The following is a 14,755-nucleotide window of genomic DNA, read 5'->3' on the forward strand; positions in this document are numbered from 1 at the left end:
TCACCATAACGGGGCCTATTAGTAAATGTGTTACTGATAGAGATTCTGGACAGAGTTCAACCATTTCATTTTCTCTGATAGATCATCTTTTGTTAGATCATCATTTATGTAGAAACTTTTGCCCTTAAAACCTTCATATACATGTACATCAGGGCTCCATACTAACCATTTTTTCCTACTGGTCCGACCTGGTCATGTCAGACGAGTAGATAGCCAGATTTTCAAATTTTTACTGAAAGACTTGAGTTTATTTTGCTCTCTTTTATTGCTTATTGTTACCCCCCCCTCCCTAAAAAAAAAAAAAAAAACAGAACACACACAATATAATTCATGAGAGCCATTTTTTGAGATGTAAGAACCAATTTTATAAAAGAAAATATCCTTTAGTTTGATATATATTTAACTGGTCAAGTCGGACCAGTAGAGCTGCTTATTTCTGAAAAGTTACTGGCCGTACAGCAAATTTTACATGTCTATTGCCAATTTATCTCTATATTCATGATAGGAATTTTATAAGTATATGATGAGGCTTTACCCTCTTTCTTCATGCCATAAAAACGAGTGTGTTTTACTTTGGTTCTGATGTTAAAAATTATACTACATTGTAAGAATATTTTCAGATTGCCTGATACAGTTCAAGAAGTTTCTGGTTCTGGGATGCCAACAAGTCAAATGTTATTTCACCTAATAAATTGCAAATTCTTTCAAGGTGAGATATCCTGTTAATTGCTTTAGGCATAAGTCTACATCTAGTACTTGTTCAGTATTATGTTTTTAACGATAGTCACATAAATAATAATTACCTTGGAAAGATTATTGGAGATAATATTTAGTAATGAATATTAAATCTAGGGAGCCATTGCCTGAATCGTTCAAGATTTTTTTTTTAGACATGATGCAGTGGTCAGGAAAAGGAGTGAATAGGATTTCCTCTTTAAATCTGATAACAGATTTCATCATTTCCTGTAGGAAACATGACCAGGAATTATCGTTGACTTACTGTACCTTACCTGATACCAGATAAACTACTGGAAATCCTCAGTAAATATCTGTTTAGACATGGCATGATAAAGCCCAGCAAAATTCAAGTAAACATGACAGCAAAGGTTGCAGAAGCAATCAGCCTTTTTGAGGTTGAAAGGCATTAAACTCTGAGAACCAATCAATTAATTCTCTCTTAAAAGAAAGGTTGGCACAATGTTATTGATGTCCAACAAGCAGGTTAACTCATCCCAAGAAAAAAAAAAGACATTAGATGAAGTTTTGAAAGAGATTGCTCAAGAAATTCATTTCTATTCAATTCAAAAAGTCATTGATGACTGTAATATGTATAATAAAAAGATAACTAAAAAGTAAAAATCAATGTTAATCTCTAAATGGCAAGTTGAAACTCGGGGCAACTTTCGCATAATAGCCATGAATTCCTCAAGTGTAATACTATTGTAATCACTTAAGTTCACCCTGATGAAAAGTTCATTGTAAAAATATCACCAAAAAAATATCAGTGAAGGTTTGAGGAGAATCGATCAAAGATTAAGAAAGTTATTAGAATTTAAAGTTTTTGATTTGTGATGCCAGGTACGAGCAGCTGTCCCATAATATAAAATCCAGAAATTTCAAATTTTTAATAGTTTGTGTTGACTCATGTTTTTATTCTTTTCTGAGGAGGTGTAAATGATTGTTTCATTGTTCTATTGATATACTGAAGGCACAATAAAAACTACTCTCAATTTTCTGAGAAAATGACATTTAATGATTTTTTACCATACAATATTTGAGGAAGCTGCTCGCATATGACATCACAAATAAAAAAAGATAAAATTCTAATAACTTCTTTATTCTTTGATGGATTTTCCCTCAAATGTTTTTATTACGGTTCCTTTTCTGCCATTTTTACAATGAATTTTTAGCCAGGGTTAACTTCTCCTTTAAATAGTGATTACAAATCATATTCTTGTCAAAGATTTCTTTTAGAATAATTGGATGTTAGGATTTGATCAATTGTCTCTCTAAAATATATCTACATGAAGCTTAGACTTTCTCTAGAATAGCTGTTGTAAGAATGCAGGTCAGTCTTCTCTATGAAACCACATAAACTTACATCATGTGGGACAGTTTGTAAGTGACGTCATATAGTGCTGTGACGTGACCTGAGAGTCTGCGAAAATCAACATCATTGTGCCCCACTGGCAAAATGTTTATCATTTTGGCCGTTATGATTAGCAATCTTCCATCTCTGCTGGGTAAATTACACTGTAGTCTATGTTACAGACTTCAAAGCTGGCACCCCCCAAAAGAATACAGCTTTAAATATATATGTGATGCACTTGGTATGTTTTTTTTTATTTGCTAGGGTTTATTAATGGTATTATTGATAATAATTGTGACATCTTCAGATACTCTATATTGACAAAATAGTAGAAGAATAGCCAGTGATATTGCGACATGGATAAAAATATTTGAATTTATATAGTGGGTAAACTAGGTGGATGTTTCAGAACCAAAATAGCAATTTATAATTCTACATGTATTATAGTTGTGAAAAATGAATTGTTTATTTCTATTATCATTTGTTTGTTGTTTTTATCTTCTCTATTAAATTTGTTTTCATTTGTTTTGTATTTTTTTTCTTCTCTTTTTTTTTGGGGGGGGGGTTTATTCTATTAAAATATAAAATTTATCAAAATATTTTCTGTTGAAAATAATCTGTAGAATATTTTTTATTAACAACTCAAAAATAAAAATTGAATAAATTTTGTGTGAATGTATTTTCAATTTTTACTAAGTGCTTATTAACATCAATGTGATGTCACAAATGGAATGAATCTTTGAGTGTAATTTTACAAATCATAAATGTACTTTACAATAGAAATCTCTTCTCTGAAAGATCATGTTGAATTGATTTTGTTTATTTTTTTATTCCATCCGCATTATTTATTGTTCGCTCTGATTGTTATAAATCTGTTGGATATAGAAACAGAGCAATCCCTGTATATGGGAATGAGAAATTAGGAATACATTTCACTTAGTTTGTAATAATTCTGTATGCATGTCCTTTCATTTTGATATATTCATCTCCTCACTAATGACTTCAGATGATGAATACTTTCAAAGCTTGAGAGGCGTATGGAAAAATCATCAAGTAAATAGGGTTTACATAGGCTAGCTAAGGTCTTGGTTTCTAATCAGAGGACAATAGAGAACAGCAAAAAAGTAGAGGGAAAAATACAACTTTCACTCTAGATATCATTATTATCGTCACAATGTCAGTTTACAATATGAATGGAATGCAAATATAGAAGAGTTGCATTTGATCATACTCATAAAGATTATTATGACTTTTATGAGGCTTCTATTTTGATAAAGTCTAAACTTTAAATTGCAAAGATTTAACAGAAATCCAGACCAGCTGTGGTTTTATAATTATCAGCAGAGCACAACATGTATATCCAAAGCAAAACTTTAAATGATCTGAGATTTAAACATCTTCAATATAAATCAGGAACTTGACAGCCAATGTACACTGTATTTCACATCTCTGTAATTTAGAGTGTACATGTACAGTATTTTCTAATACTCGTAATACCCAAAGGTCATTTTTTTTTCTACTGAAAGGAGAAAATATATGAATGAAATATGTAAGTTGGGAAATAATGTCTGTATTCATTATTCTTTATTGTTTTGCATTTGCAGAGATAGCCAGAGATTATTTGCATCATACAGGGAAATTTCAGGTCATTGGTGGCATTTTATCTCCAGTTAATGATGGATACAAAAAACAGGTGAGATTAAAATTATCTGCTTGATTTCATTCTGTTTTTAATATATATTCCAGATGTGGTTTACACACTGGTGGATCAAGGTAGGGATGAAGGTTCACTTCACATGCCCCCCCCCCTCCCTAGTATCTGCACCCCCTATATTTCAAAATCCTGGATCCACCACTTGTTTACACCAGATTAATTCAAAAACAATTTTGTGTTGTACGTTCATATGCAAAAATGATTCTGGTTAAAATTTAGTATATATACATGTAATTTAGCAAAAAAACAAATATCAGGATTTAATCATACTCTGTTTTCAGTCTAGATTGAATTACAAGTATTTCACAAAATGAACTTAACTGGAAATACTTCTAATCGATATGACTCTCAAATTAAAGTTGATAAGCAAGACTTTTTCTTCAATCTATTGCCCACTTTTTGAGTATAGCTTTAATTCTCAACAAGAGAATATATCTTCAACTCTCAACATTGAGTTTAAGTCCCTGAGAAAAGGTTGTACTTCTGAATATGAAATGACGTCAACTTGTGTCGGCGGTCGGCACTCTGTAAACCATCATTATGTTTTATGGTCACATGCCTTGGGGACGTAAAATGCTACCAAGTGTGTACTGTAAGTGTTGCTTTTAGTACCTTTTTCACGACTTGGTAGAAAGGTATCACCTCTTGTGGAAAGGGTTATTAACCTCACAGTTATACATGTATGTATAAAACCAACAGCTGAAATATGTACATGTACATGTACATGGATGTCTTGTGTATGTTTTCTGCAGTGAGTAAAGTTTATTTGGTTGACATTGTAATTTGTATAAAATCAACCTTGCATAATTTCATTCAGTCACAAACAAAGGGTAGACTTAATAGATGCTTTCTCTTAGTTCACAACTATGAACTTGCATATATGTAGGACAATACTGTCTTGCCCCCAAATAAATAACCCAAAAAAAATTTTTTTAAGGACGTTCCACAGTTAAAGTGAAATCCATGTCATTTTCACCAAACTTTGCACATAGATACTTTAGAACCTTAATATTCAAAATATGCAAAAATTAACATAGGTCCATGTGCTTGATTTTTTGCTATAGAGCTTCAAAGTTCACCTAAATTGATGTTCTTAAAAATTGCGCATTCAAAAGAATTTGGCATTTTTAGACCGCCCAAGATTACTACAATGAGTTTAAACCTTTATTACTCAGTCAAAATACATGAAAAAGTCATCAAATTTCGCAAGAGAGTTAATAATTGTATCGTTAGAATGGAGAATCTATTTATAGTGCTATTTGTTTGCAATTTTAAGTTTAACAGCACTGCCAGTTCTTAAAAATGGCGTAAAAGATAACAAAATCCCAATCTAAAAAATGTGAAATTTCAGTAACAAACTACAAATGTACAATAAATGCTGCACTTTATTCAAAATCCATGTCATTTTCACCAAAAATTGCAGAATTGTAAAGGAAGGTATACCTAAGAGGTACAAACATTAAAAAATAGAGGTTCATGTGCTTGTTTTTAAACTATCAGCATTTTTGTCTCACCTGCATAGCAGAGTGAGACTATAGGCGCCGCTTTTCCGACGGCGACGGCGGCGGCGGCGGCATAAGGTTAATCAAGTATCACTTAACATCCTGCATGAGTTTCACATCACATGACCAAGGTCAAAGGTCATTTAGGGTCAATGAACTTTGGCCGAATTGGGGGTATCTGTTGAATTACCATCATAACTTTGAAAGTTTATGGATCTGATTCATGAAACTTGGACATAATAGTAATCAAGTATTACTGAACATCCTGTGCAAGTTTCAGGTCACATGATCAAGGTCAAAGGTCATTTAGGGTCAATGAACTTTGGCCAAATTGGGGTATTTGTTGAATTACAGCCATAAATTTGAAAGTGTGTTGGTCTAGTTCATAAAACTTGGACATAATAGTAATCAAGTATCACTGAACATCCTGTGCGAGTTTCAGGTCACATGATCAAGGTCAAAGGTCATGTAAGGTCAAAGAACTTTGGCCACGTTGGGGGTATTTGTTGAATTGCCATCATATCTCTATAAGTGTATTGGTCTAGTTCATAAAACGTGGAAATAAGAGTAACCAAGTATCACTGAACATCTTGTGCGAGTTATAGTAGTTTTCAAAATCAGCACTGCTGCTATATTGAATCGCGTGATGCAGGTGAGACGGCCAGAGGCATTCCACTTGTTATTAGAGCAAATGTGCTTTTTAAAACACCAAAAATGCGCCGAATACTTTGTATCTATGTGAAGAAAAAATCAAAACCACTCTACCATTTATTCAAACTCGGGGTAATATTCGTGATTCTTGGCAGCACTGCAGAGTAAAGTATTTTGAAATTGTAGAGAATTTTTTTTTAATCGTCCATGGAATAATTCCACTTTTTAGCTTCATGAAATAACACATCGGATCTGCAGGTAAAGTGCAGAAGATGAGAAAAATCAGCTCATACCCGCAGCTAATTAATCACCTGTTCATCCATTGTGACGTCAGCGCGCAGAGTGTAAACTATGCGCAGATCATAATGCGCACAAACATAACTGTGGAACGTCCTGACCTTAAGTGTTCTTTTTAAGCAGTGCAAAGCATTTCAGGCAATGAAACCTGAGTATAATCTCTTGTTGTTAGTGCAAAAAAATTCTTTATATGTTTGAATACTGAATTGAAAATGTTCATTTAATTTCTTTTCCTTTCCCTATTTAATTATAACCATAATGGTATTCAGACCAGTCCTTGTCAATGGTTTGAAAATAAAGTGATCTATATTTTCTCTTTTCAGTGTCCTTTTGTATGTATTAGTTTTGTTTTTTAAATTCATCACTGTTTTAATTTACATGTATCTGAAATGTGCCATTGTAATCTATTTTGATACAGAAAATATATTCATTTTGTCCCAATCTTTCTTGATCAGTTACATTACATGTACATGAAGATTTTGGCATCCAAACTTTGCTATCATTAGATCTATGAACATTGACACTGGCAGGAACTTCAAATATTGAATGAACATTTTCACAAGATCAAGTAAAATCCCTTTAGTAAAATAGTAATAAAACAGCTGCTGTCATTATTCATCTTGGATTCAGGCATCATGTGATTGATTTTGAAATGGGTTCATTGTCCTAGCTATCTAATGAAGATATGAAAGAAGTTTGAAGCTAAAGTAGTTTGACGTTAATATTCATTATGGGTGCGTCTTTAAATGTCAAGTACCTATTAGTGTAGGTAATTAGTATGTAGATTGAGTCCCCATTGATACTCCCTTATCTCTTTCATCAATGTTGATTTGTACTATTAAGCCCACTAATTTTGGGGTTATTGAAAGAACTGATCCATGTTCTTATCACCCCTTCACAGGCAAATGTTGAAATTCTCTTTAATAAATATTTTTATAAGCAGTTTTCTTCTTGCAAACTAAAACTTGTATGCATCAAAGGTTACATGTGGAGATCTGTTTAAATTATAAAAATTTTAATTACTTTTTAAAGTTACCTGTATTGTAAATGTGCAAAAAAATGCTATAGATCTGGCAGTTAGTGTAGGGATACTTCAGCTGTACAAAGTTGAGTATCCATCTACATTTATAAACACTTTATACTGGATACCTTTCAGAGATTTTAAGGCATATTTACTGCATTAAAGTATTATAAAACACCAGTGATTCCAGTTTGTCAATAGTATGGCTCTTGTTTAGTTCTCACAGATACCTGTAATACAAGTCTTGCTCAAGGTTGTTTGTTTCCTCAGACCCTTTTGGTCCCCAAAGTAACGCTTAGGAGGCGATAGGTTCATTAAGCTGACATACATACAGTAATGTAGCTTGGTTCAAAATGTGTTAATCTTGGTGAAATTATATATCTTCATACTATATGCAACATGACAGAAAATAATATGGCAACATGCTGGAGTATTTATTTGTAGTATTGTACATTATTATATATTTTTTTACATGTACATGTAGCTGGTCTTTAGATTTTGTACTTGTATATTCTTTAGTCAATTTTTGTGTTTGTCATAGGATCACATATTTGAAACGGATCAGATTTTCATGATGTATAGTATTCAACCTAAAGTACATATGTGTGTCATTGTGCTTTGGGGAAATGCTTTGGTAAACAAGTAAAAAAAACATTAGGTTTATTGAAGAAAATATCTTTGATTTACTCTGTATAGTTAAATAGTATTCGAGAAATTTTTATTTATTTTTTTAAAAACTTTTTTGCACGTTTATCTGTTAATCTTTGAACCTGACAAAACTATTTTTGCCACATCAAGTGTACATAAGATAGCTGGCTTTGGTATGCAGTACGAAAATATCTATTAATCTATACTTGTGTAAGAAATAAAAACCTTAAAATTTTAAATAACCTCCATCAGGTCTTGATTCACACAACAATTTACTTTTATGATTATGAAAGTTTAGACATTTATATGGTTGAGTGACAGAGTGAAACATAAAATATAGCGCGTCCCCAAAAAATGTCCCTCTTATATGCGGCTAAATTACTTTAAAAAATAAATATTATTCTCAATGAAAGTTATGGAACTAGGAAGCTCATCTCATGTTCTAACTTCTATAAAAATTTCATTGGTCTCGCTTCAGTGGTTTTGAATACACAGTCTATTGTGTAACAGTGGTGCTTTTCAGCCCATTCCAAGTTTGCATGCATGCAGCACTACTGTGTGTTCTGCACTTTCTAGCATTATCAACTCCCTTTGACCATTCTGACCAAGGAATTCCCTGATCTGACCAGGGAAATCTCCATGAACTGATCAGGCTCATCAAATCACAACCTTGAGCAGTTCAGAGGGGCAAAAACAATATTTGGCAGTTCATTTCATGTTTGATAACAGGAGATGCACAATGATAAGACAATCGGTAATGTTTGTTTCATGCCTAATACTGCATTTTTGTTTTTATTACTTTTTTTTAGTTAATAAGCTACTGTGGTCAAGTTAATTCAATGTAACTTTTTAAAGTAAAAAAGTCAAATTTTTCTCTGGTAAAGTTCCTTTTTCGCCAAGGGTGATTAACTTGTGGATTCCCCTTTATTTTTCAGCTTATTTTACTCATCCATCATTCACATTTTCTTTCACGTTGGTGCACTGATTCCCTTATCAATCATCAAACAAACTTAATTTTTTAAGGCTTCTTGTCCTCTGAACATGCCCTAGTTTGATGAGCCTAGATTTGATAAGGGAAATGTCCCTGCTCAGATCCTGGATGTAAGAATGGGGGTTAACATGCCATAGACAATGCAGATATGCATCAATGCTGCAAACTTGGAATGGGCTAAAATGCACCACTGTTACGTAACAGTGTGTATTCAAAACTGCTGAAGCACGACCAATGAAATTTTCATAGAAGTTAGATCATGAAATGAACTTTCTACTCATGAACATTTATTTGAGAATACTACCACATATTAGAATTAATTCAGTCCTATATCAGAGGGACTTTTTTAGGGGACGCGCTGTATACTGTAGCAAACTTTATTATAGTGAGCAATATTCTTTTAGGGTACCTAAGAAACTTTATTGGCATGAGGATAAAGATTGTTTATGATTATTTAAAATTTTTGCTTCAAATACAAAAAGGCAGACCTCAATATGTCATAATTTGTTGCCTTTGTTTCATTTGGGTATACATTCAAAATTCATGGGCAATGAGTCAATGACACTTGATCAGTTGAATGATTTTTTAATCCCAACATTACCGCAGAATGAAACCTCCAATTTGATTCTAATAAAAATGTTTGGTCAATAGTAAATTATGAAAGTGAAAGTGTAGCTCTTGATTTTGGCTTGAACTTTGATTTTTTAACACACATGTACATTTGAAAAAAAGTATCATGTGATGTTTGTGTTATCTTGTATTGTGATGCCGTTGTGTTATTTCATATAATCTCAGGATTTTGTCAAGAAAATGAAAACTAAAATTAATGTTACTTTTCAAACTACATATTTTGCTTGTACTGTAGGCCTACATGTTACATTGTAATAATTCCAAGATTCATTCTTATTTCATACAAGTATGTACCTCACCTGTACATGTACTTGTTTGTTCCTGATAGTTGTGTTGATTTTATGAAATATTTTGAACAATCAGGAATTTTGCAACAAATTTGCTCTGAGCCAATTATTTGGCAGAATTTAATGAGCTGATACATGTACATGTAGCATGCATCATAATATATATTTTTATTTTTGACTTTTTTATACATGTGCAGGGCCTAATATCAAGCAAGCATCGTATTGAAATGTGTAAAATGGCTGTCGAGAATTCTGATTGGTTGAAAGTAGACACATGGGAGGCGGAGCAACCCAACTGGTTAACAACTGTCAAGGTAAATTCCAGAATGTTGGCCTTTGAATTATTAGCAATAAAATTTATCTGAAAGTAATTGTACATCATTGTTTAAAGGAGAATGAAACTCTTGGAGCAAGTTAGCTTTTGTGAAAGCAGAAAAATCAAAGAATAAGATCAACAAAAGTTTGAGTAAAATAGGACTAGCAATAGAAGAGTTATGAGCATTTGAATGTCGAGATCACTAATGCTATGGAGATCCTCCCATTGGCAATGCGACCAAGATCTATGATGTCACAGATGAACAACTCTCCCCTTTTGGACACTGAAAATATACCCCAAAACATCTCTTTTTGCTCATTCTAATCATTTGACAAACGATTCATCAATGATATAATGTTGTGAAACCTCTGTACTTGTCCTGTCATAAAGAGAACACCTCACCTTGTGATAGACTCTATAAAAGTGAGAATATAAGTGAAATAAGTACTAAAGTAATGAGGGAGTTGTACGTGTGTGACATCACAGATATTGGTCGCATTGCCAATGGGAGGATCTACATGGCATTACTGATCTCGACATTCAAATGCTCATAACTTTCTTATTATCCATTCAATCTTCCTCAAACTTTCAACAATATGTTTCTTTGATTTTTCTCTTTGATATGGATTCAGCTGGTTTTAAGGGTTTCATTCTCCTTTAAAGGAGTCATGTTTTTTTCCCCAGAAATAGAAATTATCAGTAGAATAAAGATTGCAGAAGAAGAGGTGGCCCGCATAAGGATTGATTGATCAATCTAAATTACTTTTTTTTAATATAATTTTTTATTCATTATTTTTTTAAATCTAATTTCTTATTCATTTTTTTTTTTTCGTTTTTTTTTTACTTGATTATTGCTTTATCTAAAATTCAAATTTTTGGTTTTATTGGTTGTTTTTTTATTGTATTCCTTCCCAGAGTTTTTCTTTTTGCAATTTCTACTTCTATTTAAATGTGTTCAGAATTTTCAAAATTAATAGTTATGGCTGTAGCATAAGGTGTACACTCTTCATCACTCTGTCTCATTTGATATCAAGATTTTATTAGCTGGTTTGAAGCTATATTTAAGTCAGTAAAGAGCAAGTAGAACAAAAATAAATAGTGCATTGCACCTATAATCTCTTCATTATTTCTGCAAAATTGATTGAAAATTTGTGATTAAAATGGGATTACACCAGCTTTTGTACTTTTCATCAGTGTCCAGGGCTTAGGGGTATAATGCAGTAATATTAAATTATTTTTGTGAAAATGGAATAGAAAAGAACTGGTGAAATTTTTTCCCAATGCAGTAAATTTAGATGAAATGTGACCAATTTCCTCGTATTTTATATAATTTCATCAAATTGTATTTAATAAATCCTGGGATTACAAACTAGCAATGTCCAATTTTTCTATTTATTGAAATCTAATCAGTAAGATGAATTAAATTCTATACCACATAATTATTTCTGCAGGATATTTGAAGTCCATTAAAGATTTTGATTTTTTAGAACACTGAATGATTTCTTGTAAGGCAGCATACAATTACAAACACATTGTATGTATGTATGTACACATGAACAACACCTGATTACAGCTGGAGTGGAAAAGATACTTCATCTCATGCCATATGGGAATTTCCTTTTGCCACATTGAGTCATTGGATATATGACAAAAGTTTTTATCACAAAGTTTTATTTCTCTATATGACCACTGAGCAGTATAACTCTGTTTGTAATGTAATGAATTGGATTAACCCTCATAAATCTAACTAAAAGAATGTGGTTATTTAATGTTTCATCAAAAAAGTTCAAATTGGCATGGAAATAACCAATAAGAACTTCATGCACCTACATGCAAACAATACATCCTAAATTTTCCATTGATGTATCGATCATCTGCGGAAGTCAAGTGCCTGTGTATTAAAGTGATCATTACATCCCAATTAGCACTGAATGATAGTCTGATATGAAGGGACTTGACTGTGACCATACATGCTTCATTGATGACAGGAAGTGATTTTGTCAGGCGGTGGAAGCTTTCCGGCTAGTAAACCCATTTAGAAGTCTATTCCATTCTCCAAATTGTTTAAATCACTCGCTCTATACCTGGCTGTATGGATGATGCATTTAACTGAAAGTGGTTGTGTTTTTGACATGTTTCCAAATTCTTTTATTCATGTGTTTTTTATCCTTTCCTTTTCATTGTGTTTTAGAAAAGATCCCATCTTTCATTTTCATTATCCCTTACTGTTTCACTTTATTTGTCTATAGATCTCTGTCTTCCATTAGCTCTCTTTCTCTCTTTGTGTGTCTGTCTTCCCATGTACCATTTTAAATTTCCTCCTTTCCCCTCTGTCTCATGCTCTCCATTTGTCTTTCTCTGTCATCCCTCCCAATTCTCATGTTCCCACTTTATTTGAAATCAATTACATGTAGTAGTTTTAATACCATGCTTCACACATGAAATTAAAATAATACTAGAAAAACGCAATTACTAGAAAAATATAAAGATTTCTTTCAGTACTCCCTAAAACTGAAAACTCATTCAACTGGCAATTTCTCATATGCAACCAATGATCAAGTTATCTTCAAATTTTTTGTCAATAAACTGCATTATAAATTCATCATACTGTTTAAAGAATTGCAGTTTCATTCAAGAAATTGCGTGTGTATGTATTTGCACTTCTAGAGTCATAATTGTAGCTGCATTACATTTACTTTCTCATTATAAATGTCTTTATTCTTTCTCACTTTTGTGCCTTTCAGAATAGACTTAAGTTTATCCATTTTACCTCCCTCCATCTGAGTAGGCTTCTGAGCTTTGATTGCCATTTATAGAATCTTTATAACTCATTCTTTATTTAGAATTTATTTGCAATTTATTTGCAATATTCTGTCATTTCCCTGTATATCGCTGTATTCCTAACTTATTAGTTTGAAATCTCATTCTAAATTGAAATATAAATTGAAATGTTTTAAAGTTCTACATTCAAACTTACATTGAGGAAATGAAGCAAATAAATTTTATGATAGGCTGCATAGGCATGCTCTCTGTAGTCCCGTGTAATTTCACCTTGCAATAGGGAAATTAATTCAACAGAATTTATTCATGTAGTTTCACTAATTTGCTTTGTTTTCTTATGAAATACAATACTTAAATGAGTATCCATATTTCATTACATTGCACCCCATGTATATTGACCACCGTGAATTGGGTTGATTCTACCCATCGTCCATCCCTTTAATTCATCCTCTATATGCTATTCCTTCAGCATTCTTACCATCCTACGCACCGATGATGGGGCTTTTAGCATCCTCTATCAAGATACCGGCGGATGAGAATGTGGGAGAATATTAATGGTGGGAGGAGAGGGAACGAGAGCTCGGAGGTGTAGATTGTCCTCTCAAAATGAATTACGGCCTGAGACGTGCTCTACAAAGGGGGTTGGCGACTTGGCGCCTACTGTCCATGGGTTTAATTGTGATGTGAAAGAAGAAACATAAATTGTTGACTAAATTTGACCTCTACATGATGGAGAAGTGCCTGTATGGTATCCTTCACTGGTATTGAGTGACAGTATGGTGTCTTCTATGTGATGAGTGGATATTTTTATGAAGGTTCATAAGAATCTGATTTTTAAGTGAAATATTTTGTATCCTAGACATTTTCGGGCCATTTTTCTGAAAGAAATTGTTTATAAAATTGCATAGCGTGAATGTACCATACATTTGATTTCTGCAAAAATCCTCTTGACCACAGAAAGGAAACTAATGTGTGCTAGAATAATTCATATATTGGGTTGAATTTTATGCAGTATGCCTCCCTCCAGTGACAATAACATAGCATGATCAGAATCTGTTGAAAAATGAAAATTTCAGGCTTCAGCCGTGAAAAAATAAGCATCTGCTTCAGTCATTTTAACAAAATGAAATTATGATTAATAAAACACATGAAGTGAATTTATTTCATTTACAATTAAGCCTCTGGTTTTATTAGATATCAAGTCATGAAGCTTTCGTGATCAGTGTTTCATCATCTACTCCTGATATAGAACTGTCTATTTATCTCTTTTGAATAGATCATTTGGCTTTTCTTCAAGGTTTTTTTTTTTTTATTATTTGATTTATTTTTTACTCTCTACCAAAGACTGACATAACTTTTCATTCAAATGTCAGGTCATGATCACCAGTTGAAGGCCCTCTATAGGGTATATTTATATCTACTCCAGATAGTCCTACAGATCTGCTAATACTACCGTAGTTTTCATTACATTGGTAGTGAAGGATTAATTAAAGTTTTACTTTTAAGATCGTAATATTAAGATTAAATGAGTCTTGTGACATGACGATGGTTACTTCATTTTTGTCTTGGAAGATCGTTTTCATTGCAAGAAAATGAGGAGAAGGCCTTGAAAATGCTCTCCAGAAGATTGAATCACAGACTTTGGGGCAACAGGATATGAAATGCTTAATAAAGGTGATTGCTCAAGACAGTCTATTTTAGGGGTTCACTGAACCTCCAATGAATTGACTGATCTTCAGAATATTGATGGCATTGGATTAAAAATCAAATCTAATTTTGGATTTATCCATTTAAATATATTTAAGTTCGATTGATTTCAAATTCATTG

The 14,755-nt window shown here is 32.5% G+C and overlaps 1 protein-coding gene across 1 annotated transcript in view; it reads left to right on the plus strand.

Annotated features, from left to right (window-relative positions):
- LOC129273393 (uncharacterized) overlaps positions 1–14,755 on the plus strand; it is a 28,408-nt gene that overhangs the window by 4,993 nt on the left and 8,660 nt on the right. Inside the window, exons 2-3 of the mRNA XM_064107741.1 lie at positions 3,694–3,782; positions 10,028–10,144. Coding sequence (XP_063963811.1) covers positions 3,694–3,782; positions 10,028–10,144 — 206 coding nt within the window. The remainder of the gene's footprint in view (positions 1–3,693; positions 3,783–10,027; positions 10,145–14,755) is intronic.

Source organism: Lytechinus pictus, chromosome 12, assembly GCF_037042905.1.
Source record: "Lytechinus pictus isolate F3 Inbred chromosome 12, Lp3.0, whole genome shotgun sequence".
NCBI classification, from domain to species: domain Eukaryota; kingdom Metazoa; phylum Echinodermata; class Echinoidea; order Temnopleuroida; family Toxopneustidae; genus Lytechinus; species Lytechinus pictus.